Source organism: Alosa sapidissima, chromosome 6 (assembly GCF_018492685.1).
Source record: "Alosa sapidissima isolate fAloSap1 chromosome 6, fAloSap1.pri, whole genome shotgun sequence".
NCBI lineage: Eukaryota > Metazoa > Chordata > Actinopteri > Clupeiformes > Clupeidae > Alosa > Alosa sapidissima.
In genome coordinates, this window is record NC_055962.1 from 28,659,370 (window position 1) to 28,676,869 (window position 17,500).

Consider the following 17,500-nt stretch of genomic DNA (forward strand, 5'->3'; position numbering starts at 1 on the left):
ATCCATTTCCTTGATACCTGTCAGTTTAGTTGTAAGTATTCCAAAAGGATTTGCTTGCAGAAGCTTCAGTGGGGTTGCTGTGTATTATATTAAACTTGTAAACTTGTCTGTGGAACTGAGAGAAAAACAAATTCGTTCAATTTTGGATTTCTTGTCACGTGAAATCACCTCTCTTTGGTGTTTCCAGAGACTACACCATGTGGATTTAGCAGGCAAGTCGAACTTCAGATCCAGACAGTTGAAATATCTGATGTCATGTAAAATGTAAAACTCCTCTTCTTTTCTGTCAGAGAGACTGGATCGATTGAGTCAACACGCAGATTAAGGTGACTACTGACCTCTGCGATGCTAGTATCAAAATGTGAAGCTTGGGGGCTTAACAGTGTACGGCAATCTGTCTCCCTACGGCCTGTCAATGCAGGTCCTATTCACAACGTGGGCCCTCTATCTCTTCCTCTCTCTCTCTCTCTTTTACCAGCTTAGGCTTTCTCCTCATCACTGTCTCCTGCTTGCATTTCACTCACCACCCCACCCCACCCCACCCCACCCCCAGCTGGAGGTTAGAGGTCAGGGGGGCGACTTAAGAAGCAGATGGCAATACAGGCCTGCCCTGCACTCGTGTCCAGTGGCAGCTCCCAGCTCACTAAGTGCCCTTGGTGCCCCCCCCACCTGTTAATTATCCTCAGCTGCCCCTGGAGCTTTCTCACCTTGGAACTATGTCTGGAATCTCCGATCCCTAATAGGTGCTCGTTATGTCGTTTAGCCACCACTGGCAGAAGAAGTGCAAATGAGTAGCAGAGGCCTCGAAAGAGTCAGGAGCCAGATATTTATGAGGGGGCGCTCATTATGAAGTCACCAAAGGTGACAACATGGCTATTATCGTACAGTGTGTATTTACAACATTTTGTGAAGTCACTTCCTTGCACATTTTTGCCAACTCATTTTGTGACTTTTGTGAATTTTGTCCCTTTGAAAAATGATTCGTTAGTCACAATGAATGAAAGCGGGTGTACAGTTTACTGAAAATATAAGAAAGTGTAAGGACGTACAGTAGTGTCACAGGGGTGAAAGTTGGTGCTGAAAGAGAAACATTAGCAGTTAGCCGGGAGTGGGGTGAACTCCCGGAAAGAAGCTACAAATTAAAAGTCTGCTCATATCAGGGGACTCATTAAAGATTGTGGAAACCTGAGAGAAGAGTCGAGGGGGAAGGCATGAGCCATTTGGAGAGACCAGTCCCCTGTGCTTTGTTAAAATGGCGTCGTTGTCCACCAAACTAGGAGGACTCTCCTGCAGTGGTAGAAGCTGAGAGCGAGTGAGAGGGAATGTGGGCTTATCTGCGGCCAACAGAAGAGGAAGGTGGCCAATGCGTCAGCCTGATAACATCATCAGCCAGCCTTCAAGGAGGGGAAAAAGGAACCGCCAAGACATTATACCTGGATGGAGGATTTCATAAAAGTGCAAAAAAATAAATAAATAAATAAAGTTGGCAGCTTCATAGCTTCTACCCCAGGTGTGCTATTATGGGCTAAAGTGTGTGTATGTGTGTGTGTGTGTGCGTGCGTGCGTGTGTGCGTGTGTGTGTGTTCCCTCAGTATGTCCCTCCAGACCTGTGCATCTGCAACTTTGTGCTGGAGCAGTCGCTGTCAGTACGGGCCCTGCAGGAGATGCTGGCCAAGTGTGGCCCCAACGGCGAAGGGGTAAGCACGTCTCTCTCTCTCTCTCTCTCTCTCTCTCTCTCTCTCTCTCTCGCTCTCTTTCCTTAGCGCAAGTTCCTAACGTTACTTCCTACTTTGCCTAAACGTTACAAACAGACAATAAACAGCGTCAACAGTCAGAAAACAATGTATGTGGGTCTACCTTAAATAAATTTCGGCATTTTTCCAACTGCATTTTTTTAATGTTTTTTGGTATTGCTGCTTTTATCACAATAAGTTTCGGTTTTGTCTTCCCCTCTCGTCACTGATTGGCCTGACATTTTTCTTGTTTGAGGGAAACGGTTATGTATATATACTTATACTTATGAACTAGTCTATGGTGTTCCAGACTAGATGATCTAGATGGGCGGGGCCAGGCTAAAGAACACTCCTTGTTGTTTAAATGCATGATCGTGTATCATGAAGTCCATGGTCAATTTATCCCAATCAGTATGATATATCAGTATGTATGTCCAGTCAGGAAGGGAATGCGTTTTTTTTTGTGAGGGGAGTTGAGGCAGGGGCACAGCAACAGCTTGGCGTGAGGGAATGCAGGGGTGATTCCCTTTGGCTTTCAGTGTTGTCAGCTGGGATGGCAGTGCTTGCTTTTGATTTACGCTGCAGTCCCATTCAGAGAGATTGCTAAAGGTATCCCCGACGCCGCTGGAATACCGACAAGTTTTACGACCCCGGGGGTTAGCAATCACTGTTCACGACGCAGCCATTGTGTGGCTCCGACTGCTGTAAATCAGAAGCAAAATGGCCCTCTGTCTGACGTCCACGCAGTCACGGTTCATGTTGAATGGAAGTGGTTGGGTTATGAATGAACTGCTGACAAGGGTTTTATTACATCACAATGTAACACTTCCACACATGCTACCTAATCCATCCCTTTTGATGCACAAGATGTCATGGTGCTGACTGTCCACTCGATTGGAATAACACAGAGTGCTGCTCTTATAGCATAGGGGAAGAATATGATTCACTGTGTGAGGGCTGCAATGGAGGAACCCTTTGGTGTCGTCATACATAACCTTCTTTCCACCAACAGAGAACCGATTCTGTTCCCATTCGCCAACCAACATTTGTTGACCTTTTTGTTAGCTTGATGTGACTATTTGTTTAGAAAAAAGTAGAATATACTGCTATTACTGGGTAAACTGGCTAAACAAAAATGCATTCTTACTCTGTACAATATTGTTATGTTGTAATATAATGTAATTAATGTTGTATTACAACATTTTATATATTTCTAAATATATATCTACTGATTATTCATAGATCAGTGATTGCAGTATATAATCATTTCAAGATTTTTTTTTATTAACTTCCCTATTTTTCTTAACAATCTGTCTGTATTTTTGTTCAACATTGCTAGACTCCTGGTCATGAAAAATGGGTATGTTAATGATTCACTTCCTGTAGAAATGCATGGATGGTGCTCAACTTGGCTAAACAAAAAAGATCTCATCTTTCACCTCTAAATGTGTTCCGTCTCAGTCTCTTGATCAGTCCTACATTCAACGAGTAAAAGGTTTGGCTATTCAATACCAACATCCAGACAGTAAACTCTGTGCCAAGTCAATCAATAATGTCATGCCTGGGCATTCAGAAGGACATTTTACAGATAAAATAGTCTGTAAGTCGAAGTCTAAAGAGACTTGAAGGATGTGAGAAGAATAGACCCTAACTGCCCAAGTTACTGACATGTACAATGTAAGAAATATAGATCCAGAGAGGCACATATTTAGACAATTTCCCCTCTGTTAAGATGAATGCACTTGTCAAGCCGACTGCCCTAAGTCAGTTTTCCCCATCCAGAGGCAGTGCCAAATTTAATCAACTGCCTCCACCACTCTCAACAGTAATTGGTCATTTCTCCACTATAACTGCCCATAACTAAAAGCACATCCATTTTGATAAAGAAAGATGGATGTACAAGGAAACATTTTCAAGTGAAAGAGAGATATTTCATGCTTCAGCAGGTTGTTTTTCTGTTTCTGGCCCTTTTTCGTGGTACGTTTAACACTAACAAACTGCTAACACCTAAAATCTCTATACAAGTGAACAACAGAAAAGAGATCCCTCAGATGTTTGTTGATGTTTTCCCCCTAATGCTCAGTGATCCTGTCTACTACTACTTCCCCTACAGGCCTGAGGAGACTGCATATGGGTTGGAGAGCAGTGAGAGTTTTTGTATTTCTGACCTTGCAATGACTTCTCTTTGCAGTTGGGTGTACTGTAGCATGATGAAATTTCAAAGGGAACCAATGAGGAAATGTTCTGGAATTCGGTGGGATTCCGGATTTCAACACATTGATGTCAATGTTTTTTTTTACACTGTTTTATATACAGTCTATGATTGTATTTATTTATTTTTTCTCCTGCCACAGTATGATTACATGTTGTATCAATCATTTTGGGTACTTCAATAGAAGTTTATTTCTTTTTTTCCATCCATTTCTGGAAGACCTAAATGTGGATTATATCGTCGGTTAGCACTGACATGATCATGAAATTTCACAGGAAGCGTTTGTCATCTAATATCAGATACTGCTACCGTTTTAATCCAGTAGGAATTCATTTTGGCACCAAGAGTCCATCGTACACAAACAAAGCCAAGAACATGCTATGTAGACTGAGCAACTAAGCAACAGCAGTGAAACTGAACTTCCCAATCACACTTTAGCTCAGATCATATGTTTGGCAAGGCAAAGAGGTGAGGAGGTAAACTCTTGGCGTCAGAGCTCTGTAGTAACAGTTTGTTAAATGTAAGGAGACAGCACAGTATCAGAGCGGCAGCAACGTTAGCATGCTAGCAAAGGTCACGCAGCTTCACGTGGGATGAGGTATCAACATGACAGCTGGCCTGAAATATGGAGCTTAGCTTTGCTGCAACAGCTGGGGGCATTGGGGGATGGGGGTGTGGGAACAGAGCTGCAGGGTACTTCTACAGTTTTTTTTTTGTTTTCTTTTTGTCGTGGTCCAGTAAAGGTTCCAAACACCACTCTCTCACTTGGAATCAGGCAGCCAGACAGTCAGCCCAGCTGACTGTCTGGCTGCCTGACAGTGACAATTACTGTGTCACAATAGACCAATTTCACAGTGTCCAGGTGTCCGGCCTCATTGATGTTAATGATAACCTTAATTGGCAGGGTAAAACGTCTTCCTGTTTCTGTCTTTTCTGTGGACTTTTCTTTTGCTGTCTATGGGACAGTGCTCTTCCCAGGGCTGTAGTACTCGAGTCCGGTCTTGGACTCGAGTCCGGACTCGAGACCGTTTTTCTATGGTCTCGGACTTGTCTCGGACTCGCTAGTATTTGGACTTGGTCTTGTCTCGGTCTCGGCCACTGGTCTTGCCAAATATGGCTTTTGGTCTCGACCGAGTCCAGGTGTCTTTAGGGCCATCAAAATTAACGTGTTAATCGCCGCGATTCATTTTGAAATACATAATGCGTTACAAAATATTAACTCAATAGTGTTTACCTTTGTGGGGGGCTGATGTCACGTAACGGAAGCCGCAAAACCTAAAACCGCAAGCCTGAGAGTTTATTTTACTGTCTGTGGAGTTAGCTGAAGATAAAGAGGAACCAACATTTAGCCAAATAGTAGCTTTACTGCAAACTGCTTTTCACTCTTGTTAGAGAACGTTTACAATGTCAAAATGCACCAACTGCAACAGTTACATAAAGATGATACTTTTCGGCTCCTCTCCATTAAGATCCAACTTGAACGTATGCTACTCCATTTAATTAAGAGCGCGTCTGAACGCACACGAGAAGGAGAGAAAACGATTGGCAGGCTCCAGCTGGCTTGTCGTTGTTGATGATAATTGATATCTCCTTTTTAATATAAGAAACTTATAAAAGGAAGGCAACAAAGACGAGGTTAAAGGAGATTGCGGATTTGTCCGATTTCCACTACTGACCAGTTATAAACATGTATGTAGGCTGCACTCACTGTGATTTGAAAAATGGACAAAAATATGAAGAGTTGTCTTTGCCTTTGTGTAATGGAACTGGTGAGTCTTGAAGTCTTCAATAATTTGTTTACATGAAGCACATATTATGCCGATTGAAACACATTCCATTCAGATAGCTAGGTGACTGGCTCAGGCTCATCATTCACTTTTAATTGCAAACAGAAAATGTCTAGCTAGCATCATGTCATTACATGCTTCTATTTCCAAAGGAATGAAAACTGTTTATACCAACTTAATATCATGCTTATCATTGTTAATATTGTACAATACATGTGGTACAAACAATATTAGAGCTTGTGGACTAGCTATAGGCTATATTTCAATGGAGCTGGTAAAAAAAGATCATTATGAGAACGTGGCCACAATGGGCTTAAAGTAACAGTGCACCATTTACAAATGAGTTAAACAGCATCATATGTGTAGTATTTCTTAAGAAATGAATACTTTAAAACACAATTACTGTGTCAGTATTATCATTTAAATAATATAAAAGTGTTTTACTTTTACCTTTGTGGTTACTCATTAATTTTGTGATTTATGTTGAAGCTTTAGTCTTTAGGAACTTTTTAATTGCGGTTAATCGAGATTAATTCATTTCAAAATATATATTTTGAATCGTTTGACAGCCCTATAATAATATTGGAGAAGGGGAATGGCTACACTTACAAATCCTGGGTGTGTTCACACTGTTTTTGCTTTTAGATAATCCAAAATGATTGTCTTGATACTGTCATGCACAAGACTTTTTTTCCTATCCTGGACTCGGTCTTGACTCGGACTCGAACCTTTTTGGACTCGGTCTTGTCTTGGACTCGAACCTCTTTGGACTCGGTCTTGACTTGGTCTCGACTAGTCCTGGTCTTGGACTTGTCTTGGACTCGACAAAGGTGGTCTTGACTACAGCCCTGGCTCTTCCACAGGAAGTTGATTTACACAGCGGCCCCATCTTGTGAAATGGGCTAATCTCTCCGTGTATTTAAAGTTAAGATATCTATGCCAATTAAGGCAGCTGCAGCAGTATTTTACTTTCAGCAGATAGCAGCAATTCCACATTAATATGCACTAATTAAAACACAGGGTGTTTTATATTCTTAAGAGGTTGTGCCCAAAAGCCTTATTTCTGATGCAAACTTATATTTTTCCTTAATGCAACCAGAGGGTAACAAGAAAGGTGGGTATTCTTGCAATTTTCAGTAGACTGTTGTAAAATGCAGATTCTACCTGTGCTAAGAATGGAGTGCACATTTCCTCATGAGTGGTATTACCCAGTGAAATTTTTTCTCGTTCTAACACTGCAACGGGAAATAAATGTCCTTCTAACATTCCCTCAGTACCTACAACTGCATGTGTAATGTCTCGATCTTTCTTTATTATTATTTTTTTTGGTTAGTCATCACTTCATCCTGTTGTGATGTCCACAGCCTTATGCTCAGAGAGACAGAGACCCAGAAGACTCTACGACTCTTGTTAACGTTGCTTTAACCTTTACTGTTGGGATGGGGCCTGTTTCGTCCACAGGCGGTGCAAGGGGGTGGACACCGGACCCTTCTGTACGGTCATGCCATCTTACTGAAGCACTCCTTCAGCGGAATGGTGAGCATGTGCAATACCTATTAAACCCCAGTGTCCCAGTCTCACTTGGCCTGTCACTGAATCAGAAAGCTCACACTATTATCAGACAGACACACAGTGACAGTGTTGAGTTATGACATCTGGCTTTCAAAACACATGTATGCCCATAAAAGTATACAGACAATATCCCTATTAAATCCAGTCACACAAACCACTTTTCATTTTGTTTTGTTTTGTTTTGATTTCGGCTTAGTGTGTTTTGAGATTGTTTTATCTTTAATGTCTTTATTTGTTTGTTTTATCTTTAATGTCTTTATTTGTTTGTATACTTTTTGCAGTACCTTACGTGTCTGAAGACATCAAGGTCTCAGACAGACAAGCTATCTTTTGACGTGGGTCTACAGGAGGACTCCGTGGGTATGGCAGATTTACATTTCCATCTGTGTGCATTATTCGATTTAAATGGTGATTAAAGCCCAACCTGGTCGGCCCAATCACATTAGCCTGGTCTTGTTTTGAAATTGACACGCACGGCCGAGCAAGAAATACAAAAAAAAAAATACAGGGGCTACTTCTTGGTTGGAGGAGCGGTGGCCGAGTGATATTTGAGCCACGTACAACATTAAAAAAGATCAATTCATCAAACGAGAGGTCTATGTCCAAACCCCTGAAAAGATATTTTGAGTTACGCGCTGCGATCAGACTATTTTTATGTATTGTGCAACCCAGCATAGAGGATGTGGGGAGGGCGGGAGACAATTTCAATTTCATCCCTTGATATGCCGGCCTCTGTGAAATCTCCAAGGTGTATCTGATTCCTGTCTAGGAAAGGAATGACTTGTCATCACTTAGTTTAGTGTCAAATTTATCACTGCTCTCAAGCACCGCCCTAATGAAAGCAATCATCTTTTTCAAGGTCTCGTGAATACGTAAAAAGAGCTGCTGGTAATGATGTTTCTTGATTTAAGCATTTGTAGGAAGGTCATCCCTTTGGGGGGGTGCTGTGGTGCAACAGGCTACAGCGATCATACCATGTACGGGTCCAAGTGCCCACGGGGACCCAGGTTCGAGTCCAACCTGCGGTCATGTCCTGATCCCACCGCATCTCTCTCTCCCACTCCTTCCTATCACTCTTCACTGTCCTATCCGAATAAAGGCAAAAAGCCCAAAAAATATACTTGAAAAAAAAAAAAGGTCATCCTTTTTTTTGTCCGGGTGTTTCCTTGTCCTGCAGGAGAGGCCTGCTGGTGGACGATCCACCCTGCGTCGAAGCAGAGGTCCGAGGGGGAGAAGGTCCGCATTGGTGACGATCTGATTCTGGTCAGCGTGTCTTCAGAGAGATACCTGGTAAGTAGGCCCACACTGAGAGTAAACTGTCCATGACCAGATGCAGTAGATGTTATCTTGAGTAATACACTGTGGATCAGACCGTCAGAGGTGTGTACATAGGCCAAAAGTTTGCAAATAATTTTCTGTCAGTCTCGAGTTCACCATGACACCTGCAAAAAGCCTAAGGAGGCAGTTCTCTGCAGATATATATGGATACAGCACAAACAGTTCATGTCATTTAAATTCAACAGCCCAGAATGTTTGCACCTCTGCATTCTTCTTCCACAAAACCAACACCACAGACTGTTACAGTCAGGGATACAAGGAGATCAGGGAATGATGGACAACTTGCATAGGAGAAACATTCCAGGAGAAATATTTATAACCTCTTGTGTCAGTGAGGTCTACGCTCTTTTTAGAACCAGCCGCAGTAGATGTTATCTAATACAGGCTATTGCAGACCCGCTTTTCTTCCAAGTGGTTCTTGGGCTCTGTTCTCTTGTTTACCCACACTTCCCTTAATTCACTTTCATGTCATGACCACCCCCTGGAATTATCCCAAAGCTCTGCCAGCCTTGCAACAGTCCTGCACAAATTGAGATGTCGCACCCTGCTGCAGAAACTCAAAAAGAAGGAAATGTGTTTGTCTGGACTGGAGACTATACTGACTGGAGATTACAGTCCTGTGGCTATCAGTCCCACTCCACCCCACCACCAACACCAACACCACCACCACCACCAGTCTTTCTCCACCCCGGTTGCCTTCAGATAATCAATTTCTAGAGTTCAGAACATTGGTGGCCCTAATTGGAAATGGTTCAGAATGGGAATACAGTGGCAGCTATAAGGCGAGCTCTACTAGTCTACAATAAAAATCTGATTACCAGAGAAAACCCATTACCAGCTCGTCTAGTGAGCGAGGCATCTGGCGAACAAACCGGCAGTTCCGGAGCTGTGTGGCCACCGAAGGATGCTGAGCTGACGACTTTTTTTTTTTTTTTTAATTAAGTGACTTGTCTCTGGGATACGTGGAGGGTGGTTTGCTCTTTACAGAGTGAAATTTACTATTAAGCCATGACCCCCACGGTGGGAGAGGGTTCTGCTCCTGTGGGAGAAAATAAGGCACCTCTGCTAGCTATCTGTCCTGAGCTTTTAGTGTCCAGTTTCCTGCCCTGCAATGCCCGAGCCTCTAGTGATGGGGACGAGACCGCCTATGCCGAGTCCGAGACAAGACCGAGTCTTTGAAGGGTCGAGACCGAGTCGAGACCGAGTCCGTTGGTTTTCAAATACAGACGAGTCCGAGTCAAGACCGAGTCTTTGAGGAAGCAAGTCCGAGTCGAGACCGAGTCCTTTAGGAGTCGAGACCGAGTCGAGACCAAGACCATAAAAACATGTCAGTTTTCATATTCATGATTTAATATCACCCCAATTAATAATCAACAGTTAGGCCCAGGCTTGGAATTTCACCATTTTAGGGGCAAGGCCACTTGGCCTTCAGTTGGGCATATTTGGTGGGGGGCACAAAGGCCACATGTCAGGGCACCAAGGCCAAAGTTAACTATACAGTAGTAGGCTATAAAAATAATCAAAGTTGTATTTAGCCTATTCACAGCAGTAGACCTGCATCACTGTATGAAACATTACAAAAACATGAAACATGACATATTACATAGAACTGTAAATCATCTGATATATTTAATATTTATATTTATTTTATATTTGGCCTGTTATGGAATCATGTATTGAACAATTTAAGCACAGCTCAGCTTTAAGAAACTCAAATAGCCTAGATGCGTGCTTAGCATTTTTTGATTATTAAGACTCCTTTCACAAACTCTTACTCAGCTGTATATCCTCTGATTTTAATATTTACCTATATCTAGGCAATATTTGTAACATTTATTTAGTATTTGGCCTGTTATGAAATCATTAAGAACGATTTAAACACATTTTGAAACCTAAAGACCAAAGTTGGAGACATGAATGTAGACCTTGCTGCAGATTACATTTTTAATTTAACCGGAATAGCCTACTCTGGAACGGCTTACTGTACAGGGGACTGCTTTACACCTTTGTGTTCGGTAAGGTCTGCTGTTTATTCTGATATATGGTTTGTCATGTGTTGAACGAAGGGTTCGTGAAGTATTCCACCTAGATGAATGGGTAGGGAGATGGATGTAGCACCTTATGTAGACGTTATGATTCAATTTAATTATATTATTTACTTTTCTCGCGAACCGTTCACCACAGCAATTAGCGGCTAACATCGTTTAAAAGCTGAGAAAAAGCTCTTTCATGTGATGTGATACATGTGTCTGTGTATTGAGTAGGCTTAGCGATTGCGAGTAGCCTATTTCAACTGAGAAGAATGGGTGAATTTGGACGCACTTTCTGTCTTGCCATGCGCTGTCATTTTCTCCACTGTGTAAGACTGAATTAGTTTGCGCTGTGATGCTAAGATTATTTTGACAGGCTATAGGCTAAATAAAAATCGCTATTAAACGGACGCAAAGCAGAATATTGAAAGAAGGGGGCACCAAGGCCAACGCAAGGGGCAAAGACGTGGCCGCTGTGAAATTTCATTTTGAATTTTTTTTTATATGAACATAAAAAAATGCGTTGGTCTCGAGGACTCGGTCTGAAATTACGAGTCCTTCTCCTCCCACTGTGGTCCGAGACCGAGTCAAGACCGAGTCTTTGAAGGAACAAGTCCGAGAAAGTCCGAGAAAGCAGAAATCGGTCTCGAGACCGGTCTTGAGTCCGAGACCGGACTCGAGTACTACATCACTGCGAGCCTCTGTCTCTGACCGTATAGACCCGTTCAACAATAAAAACAAAAACAATGCTTGAACGTTCTATTTGGGCCCCAATCTACTTCCTCTGCATTAAGATAACATATGGAATGTTAAAACGGAAGCCTTGTGGGGCCAACCATAGACATAATATACATAGACGCCGCATTGGCTGCTGGAAACGAGAAATGCGGCCGCCATCTTGGACCGGTCATACTCCTCGTTGCGTTGCAGCAGAAGACACAAGATGCCAGTACTGTGCAGCATGTTCCTGCTCAAATCGACGAACCATCGCAAACAGGGCTCGGGGGATTTACTTTTCTCAAGTAAGATTTAACATTACCGTACTAATGGTTGTATTTTGTGAATAGAATATTACCAGAGAGTTGAGAAGGAGCAAGGATCTTTGATATTACTGTATGAGAATCGTAGCCAGCTAGCTAGGCTGTTTACTCGGTGTTCACCTGGCTATGAACTGAGACTTAATAAGTCATATTCCATAACACTGACTTAGATTACAACTGACACAAAAAGGCTATTGTAGAAATAAATCATACTAGATTTGGCTGGCGAATTTTACACAAGTAGCACAGACTGTAGCCTATATTATTGGGCAATCGCTAGCTGCTACTTGTAGCCTAAGCGTGTTGGTAGCTTCACTATTTTCTGAATAAAGTAACTTTTCAATAGCTTAACTTCTTTATTTATCAAGTGGCTTAGCCACACAAGCTACACTTTTCTTGTCATGTGTAATTGGCACAATTTAAAGTAGCTTCCTATGTAGAGAACTAGCCTACTGCTGTGTTTGTGTTAATAATACATTTGACTGGGTGGTAGTATTGTGTAGTGTTTTATTCATAGCAGAGTAACTGATAGTTTAGCTCACTACAATGTCTAAGTAGCTTGCCCAACACTGTATTATTCACATGTCATTTACCCTAACAAGAATAAGATGCCTCTCAAATTCCTTTATTCATTTTATTCATTTATTTATTTTATATCTCCCCAGAACAACTGCCTTGCTCAAGGAGACTGTGAATGAACTGAATAGTCTCCTCACATCCCTGGAACTGAGGAAGGTGCAGCTCTTCATTGCAGTATTGGAGGGCATCTGCTACACTGTGACTGAATATTTGATTTATGAGCTCCACCTTCATCACCTGCATTCACCACTCTGTGTCCCATTTCCCCATCGTCTGGTTGACTCGGTCCTCTTTTAGGGAGTTTACCCAGTTTCACTATGTACTGCTATCTTATTTGCCCACCTGCTGTCTGAAGCACTTTTTTCTTAGCCAAAGTGTACCCAAGCAATTTTAGCAAGGTGGGAACATACAAAATTACATGCACCAGTTATCGAAATCATAGAACCAACTGCATGACAGTAACCTCTGTCTCACTGAGCCTGTGAAGACACTCCCCAATTCTTTACTGATTGCAATGAACGGGGCTGATCTTAGCAGTTTCTAAAATGTTTCTTAATTCTTATTTATTTAATCTCTTCATTGGGGCTGAAAGCTTTCTGTGAACTGTAAATAACAGATGCTGTTGATGAACCCATTGACACTGTACAAGTGACAAGTCACCTTTTTGTCTTGAATTGATGAAGTTACACTTACTATGCCAAACCAATGTCTGTTTTTTAAGGATCAGAAACAAACCTACAAACTTGTACTTTACAATATTTATGGAACTTGTCTAACAAATGCTGTTGATATTGAACCCAGTTACTCCATTTCCTTTACTTATGCCACACCAATGTCTGTTCATCAAACTTTATTTTTGATGGCACTGAACTGAAAATGTTAATGGATTTTTTCTGTCAATTTAACCCATTAAAACTTGTATCAAACCAGTTTCTGTCTATGCTGTCAAACATGGATTAGTTATGTTCCCAGTGTTTATATTGGATGTCATCACTTTATAATATATCATATATGAGAATATTCTATTACTATTAAGCCCACTATGAATATTAAAATACACACAACCATGTTTCCTGTATACAGCTTTTCTACTGGAAGGTTTACAACTTATTCTGTCAATTTACCCAAGTTTGTCACTAAACCACATAGGCCTACTTGGAATACCCCTCAGATGTCTGAATGGCACTGATCTCACTTAAATGTTTATAGAACCTTTCTGTGAATAATGCTGTTGATGGAACTTTTCTGTCAACTGTGAACTATATTTAACTCATTAAACTTGTATCAAACTAGTTTTGTCTATGCTGTCAAACATGGATTATGTTCCCAGTTTTGATATCGGACGTCAGGTCACTTTATATCATATATCAGAATATTATATTACTGTTAAACCCACTATGAATATTAAAATACGCTAAATCATGTGTCCTGTATCATAGCTACATGTATGACCTTTGCAGCAAAAAAAACCGAGTGAGAATCTGTTCGGTATTCAGTGAGATATGATTAATTAAGTGCGCTGACAGCTCATCTCACAGGCCAAACAGATTACACTGAGTGGAGTGGATGACCGGTCCAAGATGGCGGCTCCAAATCTCGTCAGCGCTAGTAAGGAGTAGCGGTCGATGCGGCGTCTATGTATATTATGTCTATGGGGCCAACTATGATGCTGATAATGGAACTCTCTAGAAAGGGTCAGCTTCAATCTAACAAAGTCAGCTGGATTAATTGCGTTCCCCACAGAAGGAGGTGAAACCCGTTTTTGTTGTCCAAGCCTGACTTTTGCCAGCGACTCACAGTCCCCTGATTGAGTATTTTTTTCTTTTTTTTTTGGACAGAAACAGTGTCATGATAAGCAGCTTACTGTGTGAACAAAACGTGGCTTTTTGAGTACGGGCCGGCTGAAGTTCGCGGGGGAAAGAGGCGTTCATTGTCAGTCCTCTCTGAGCCCCAGTGCAGAGCCACTTAATTCAGACATGCTGTACCGCCTGCAGACACCCGGGACCAGCTGATGTGCCTGGCAATTATTCTACCTCCCCTCTGAGCCCCCTCATCTTCTCCCTCCCTTCCTCCCTCCCTCCCTCACATTCCCCCTTTCGTCCTTGGGTGACCTTTAACTGCGAGTCTGTAGACATCTGAAATGAGCTCCCCATGCGACTGTCGACTTGGAAACGGACTCGGCCCTGCTCCGCCCCAGGGATGGAACCGCTGCCGGATGGGCTGAGCTGAGCTGGGCCTAGTTCTCTGAGTGTCGCTATGTTGTTGGTGTTGTTTCCCCTCTGTGTTGACTCCGAGGAAAATGTAGCAACATATAATCATCAGCTAGTCGATCATATTAGCACCCTAAATAATCAACGATTGTGTGCTGCGTTGATATTTTTCGTCTTTACTTCTATCTTGTTTTGCCGTCCCACAGCACCTGTCCATGGCCAATGGGAACATTGCGGTGGACGCCTCCTTCATGCAGACCCTCTGGAACGTTCAGCCGACCTGCTCAGGCAGTAACATAGCAGTGGGTATGTTCACAGCAATGCACAACACACACACGTCAACACCATCAAGAGGTCCAGTTCTTCAGAGATATCTGTTAAAATCCCTTTCTGACTAATTAATCATGTTTGGGCCTGATTGTGCATAGGAAGCAAGTGCAGTGATTAAATGAATGGACTTTGAAGGAAAAATCCATATCGAGCTCTACTTAGCTGAGATATTGAGACGTCTGACTAGGCTGGCTTGGTTTCCACAGGTTATGTTCAGGGTGGTCATGTGATGCGCCTGTTTCACGGACATGATGAGAGCCTCACCATACCAGGGGCAGACAAAAAAGAGGACCAGCAGAGGTGGGTTTCCGTCACCAAGTCTTTCAATGAATGATGTTGAGTTTAGACATTTGGTTAAGACTTAAGGATGCCTATGATTAAAAACAGCATGCCATTACATGTTGAATTCAGATGATTTTTAGTTTATCCCATTTAGCTGTGAAGCCCTAAGTATTTTTCTTATACTGTAGTGTGGCGTATCACCTCAAAGTCGATGACGCAACTGTCACTTTTGTAGTTTCATATGTAGTTTTAAATTTCATATTTCCCTTACTGCCATGCAAAGTATTCTTAGCCCTGATCTGTTCTCTCTCTCTTCTCCTCGGCCTTTAATCCAGCAGAGGAGGTAGCCATAGTGTAAATATACTGTACTGTAAATATTCTGCACACACTCAGGCAATATATTTATATGTGGTTTGTGTAAGCAAGTGAAGGCGTGAGGGGCTGTCTAAGCCTAACAGTGGTGTTTTAAGGATTTCTGCCTACATTGGGTTGTTGTTTCTACAGGATAGTGAATTATGAAGCAGGCAAAGGGGGCTCCAGGGCCAGGTCTCTGTGGAGATTGGAGCCTCTTCGGATCAGGTGATGCCCCCGTCTCTCTCTCTCTGTCTCTGGCTGTCTGCTACTTTCAGCCTCCATCTTTCTCTCTCTCTCTCCCTGTCCATCCCTCTCATTCTTCACCCTATCTCTCTGTCCATCTCTCTCATTCTTCACTCTCTCTATCTCTGTTCATCTCTCATTTTTCACCCTCTCTCTGTCTTTCTGTCCATCTCTCTCATTCTTCACCCCCCCTCTCTCTCTTTCTGTCCATCTCTCTCATTCTTCACCCTCTCTCTCTCTCTGTCCACCCATCTCACTCTTCACTCTCTCTAAATGAATGGACTTTGTGTCTCTCTGTCTCTGTGTCTCTCTGTCCATCTCTCATTCTTCACCCTCTCTCTCTGTCCATCTCTCTCATTCTTCACTCTATCTCTATCTCTGTCCATCTCTCTCATTCTTCACCCACTCTCTCTCTCTCTGTCCATCTCTCTCATTCTTCACCCTCTCTCTCCCTCTCTTTCTGTCCATCTCTCTCATTCTTCACCCTCTTTCTTTTTCTCTCTCTCTGTCCATCTCTCTCATTCTTCACCCTCTCTCTCTCTTTCTCTCTCTCTGTCCATCTCTCTCACCCTCTCTCTGTCCCACACTGACAGGCGGGGAGAAAATCAAAAGGGTTCCTGAATTTTAGATGACCAGGCTTTCTCCACAGCTCTGGAGCAGTAGGACTGCCCGACGATCTGAGAACTGTCTCTTCTGATTAGACACACACATGCACTAAGGACTTCTCAGACTTATGAGATGGAGTCTGCCCCTGAAAATTTAATAGATCGACTCGCAGGCTCACATAGACTGGGACACACTCCCTGTTTTTTTCTTTCTCCCTCTCTGTTTCACACCCACGCCCACAAAAGCCACATCCCAAACAGCCTCTGTCAATATTCACGATTTATATCCATCTTGCTTCTCCAACATCACTTTTAATGCATGCCGTTCTAAGACAACACTTAAGCGTATCTATTCTCAGTCCTGTGTCTCCTCCTGGTCTGCATACCAGACTGAGATTTTCAGGGATTCTTTTTATTGTAGAAATAAAGCTAGAAATACCTGAATTAGCTATTACAGGTGCTTTGATAGTAATAGATGTTAAATAGATGTTAATTAGATGCTTTGATAGTTAAAACGCATGAAAGGGTTGGTCCCTTACTTTACTTACCTTAGGCCTACTCAACCCTTTTACGATTTTTTGTGCATATATTCATATCTGCAGCCATACTCAAATGGAATCCATGATGTTCTGCGTGATGTATATTAACTGATTGCCTTATATAGGTTTATTACACGGCTCTTCAGAGTGCTGCAGAAAGTTCCATTCACATGAATGGGCCTTCCCAACGTTCGGGCCTATGTTAAATCTATAAATCACCGGCAAAGTATATAATCACCGCTGTCAATGGCAACGGGTCGATTAACGTCTTTCATATCACTCCGCAAGAATTCCGTTCGCTTATTGCAATGGAATTTAATTGAAAGGGAAAGTAAGCTAGTAAGACGTTGCCACGCAACACCTGAAACTGTCAAGTTCTATCTGTGTGGCGAACTATTTATTTTGTCAGCGGAAGACACAAAACGGTAGCAAAATCATTTTTAAAGATTAATTGTGTTAGGTTTCTTTTCTCGTTTTGGCAAGTAGCCGTGTAATAAGCGGGATAATGTATTGTCCGCCGGTAATTATCAGAAAATAAGTCCCGACAGGGAGAACAGAACCCCGACGCGCAGCGGAGGACAATACATTATCCCTTACTTATATTCTGGTGCCATATATTCAGATCTCTAATGTTGTGCATTTGGCC

At 42.3% G+C, this 17,500-nt stretch overlaps 1 protein-coding gene across 3 annotated transcripts in view; it reads left to right on the top strand.

The window, feature by feature from the left end:
- Positions 1-17,500, top strand: part of ryr3 (ryanodine receptor 3) — a 115,591-nt gene that overhangs the window by 11,874 nt on the left and 86,217 nt on the right. For 2 of the 3 annotated variants that reach the window (XM_042096496.1, XM_042096497.1), the window contains exons 3-10: positions 1,593-1,697; positions 3,073-3,093; positions 7,194-7,268; positions 7,586-7,664; positions 8,482-8,594; positions 14,708-14,807; positions 15,038-15,131; positions 15,618-15,692. In XM_042096496.1, the coding sequence (XP_041952430.1) occupies positions 1,593-1,697; positions 3,073-3,093; positions 7,194-7,268; positions 7,586-7,664; positions 8,482-8,594; positions 14,708-14,807; positions 15,038-15,131; positions 15,618-15,692 (662 nt within the window). The remainder of the gene's footprint in view (positions 1-1,592; positions 1,698-3,072; positions 3,094-7,193; positions 7,269-7,585; positions 7,665-8,481; positions 8,595-14,707; positions 14,808-15,037; positions 15,132-15,617; positions 15,693-17,500) is intronic. The other variant, XM_042096498.1, reaches the window with a different exon arrangement.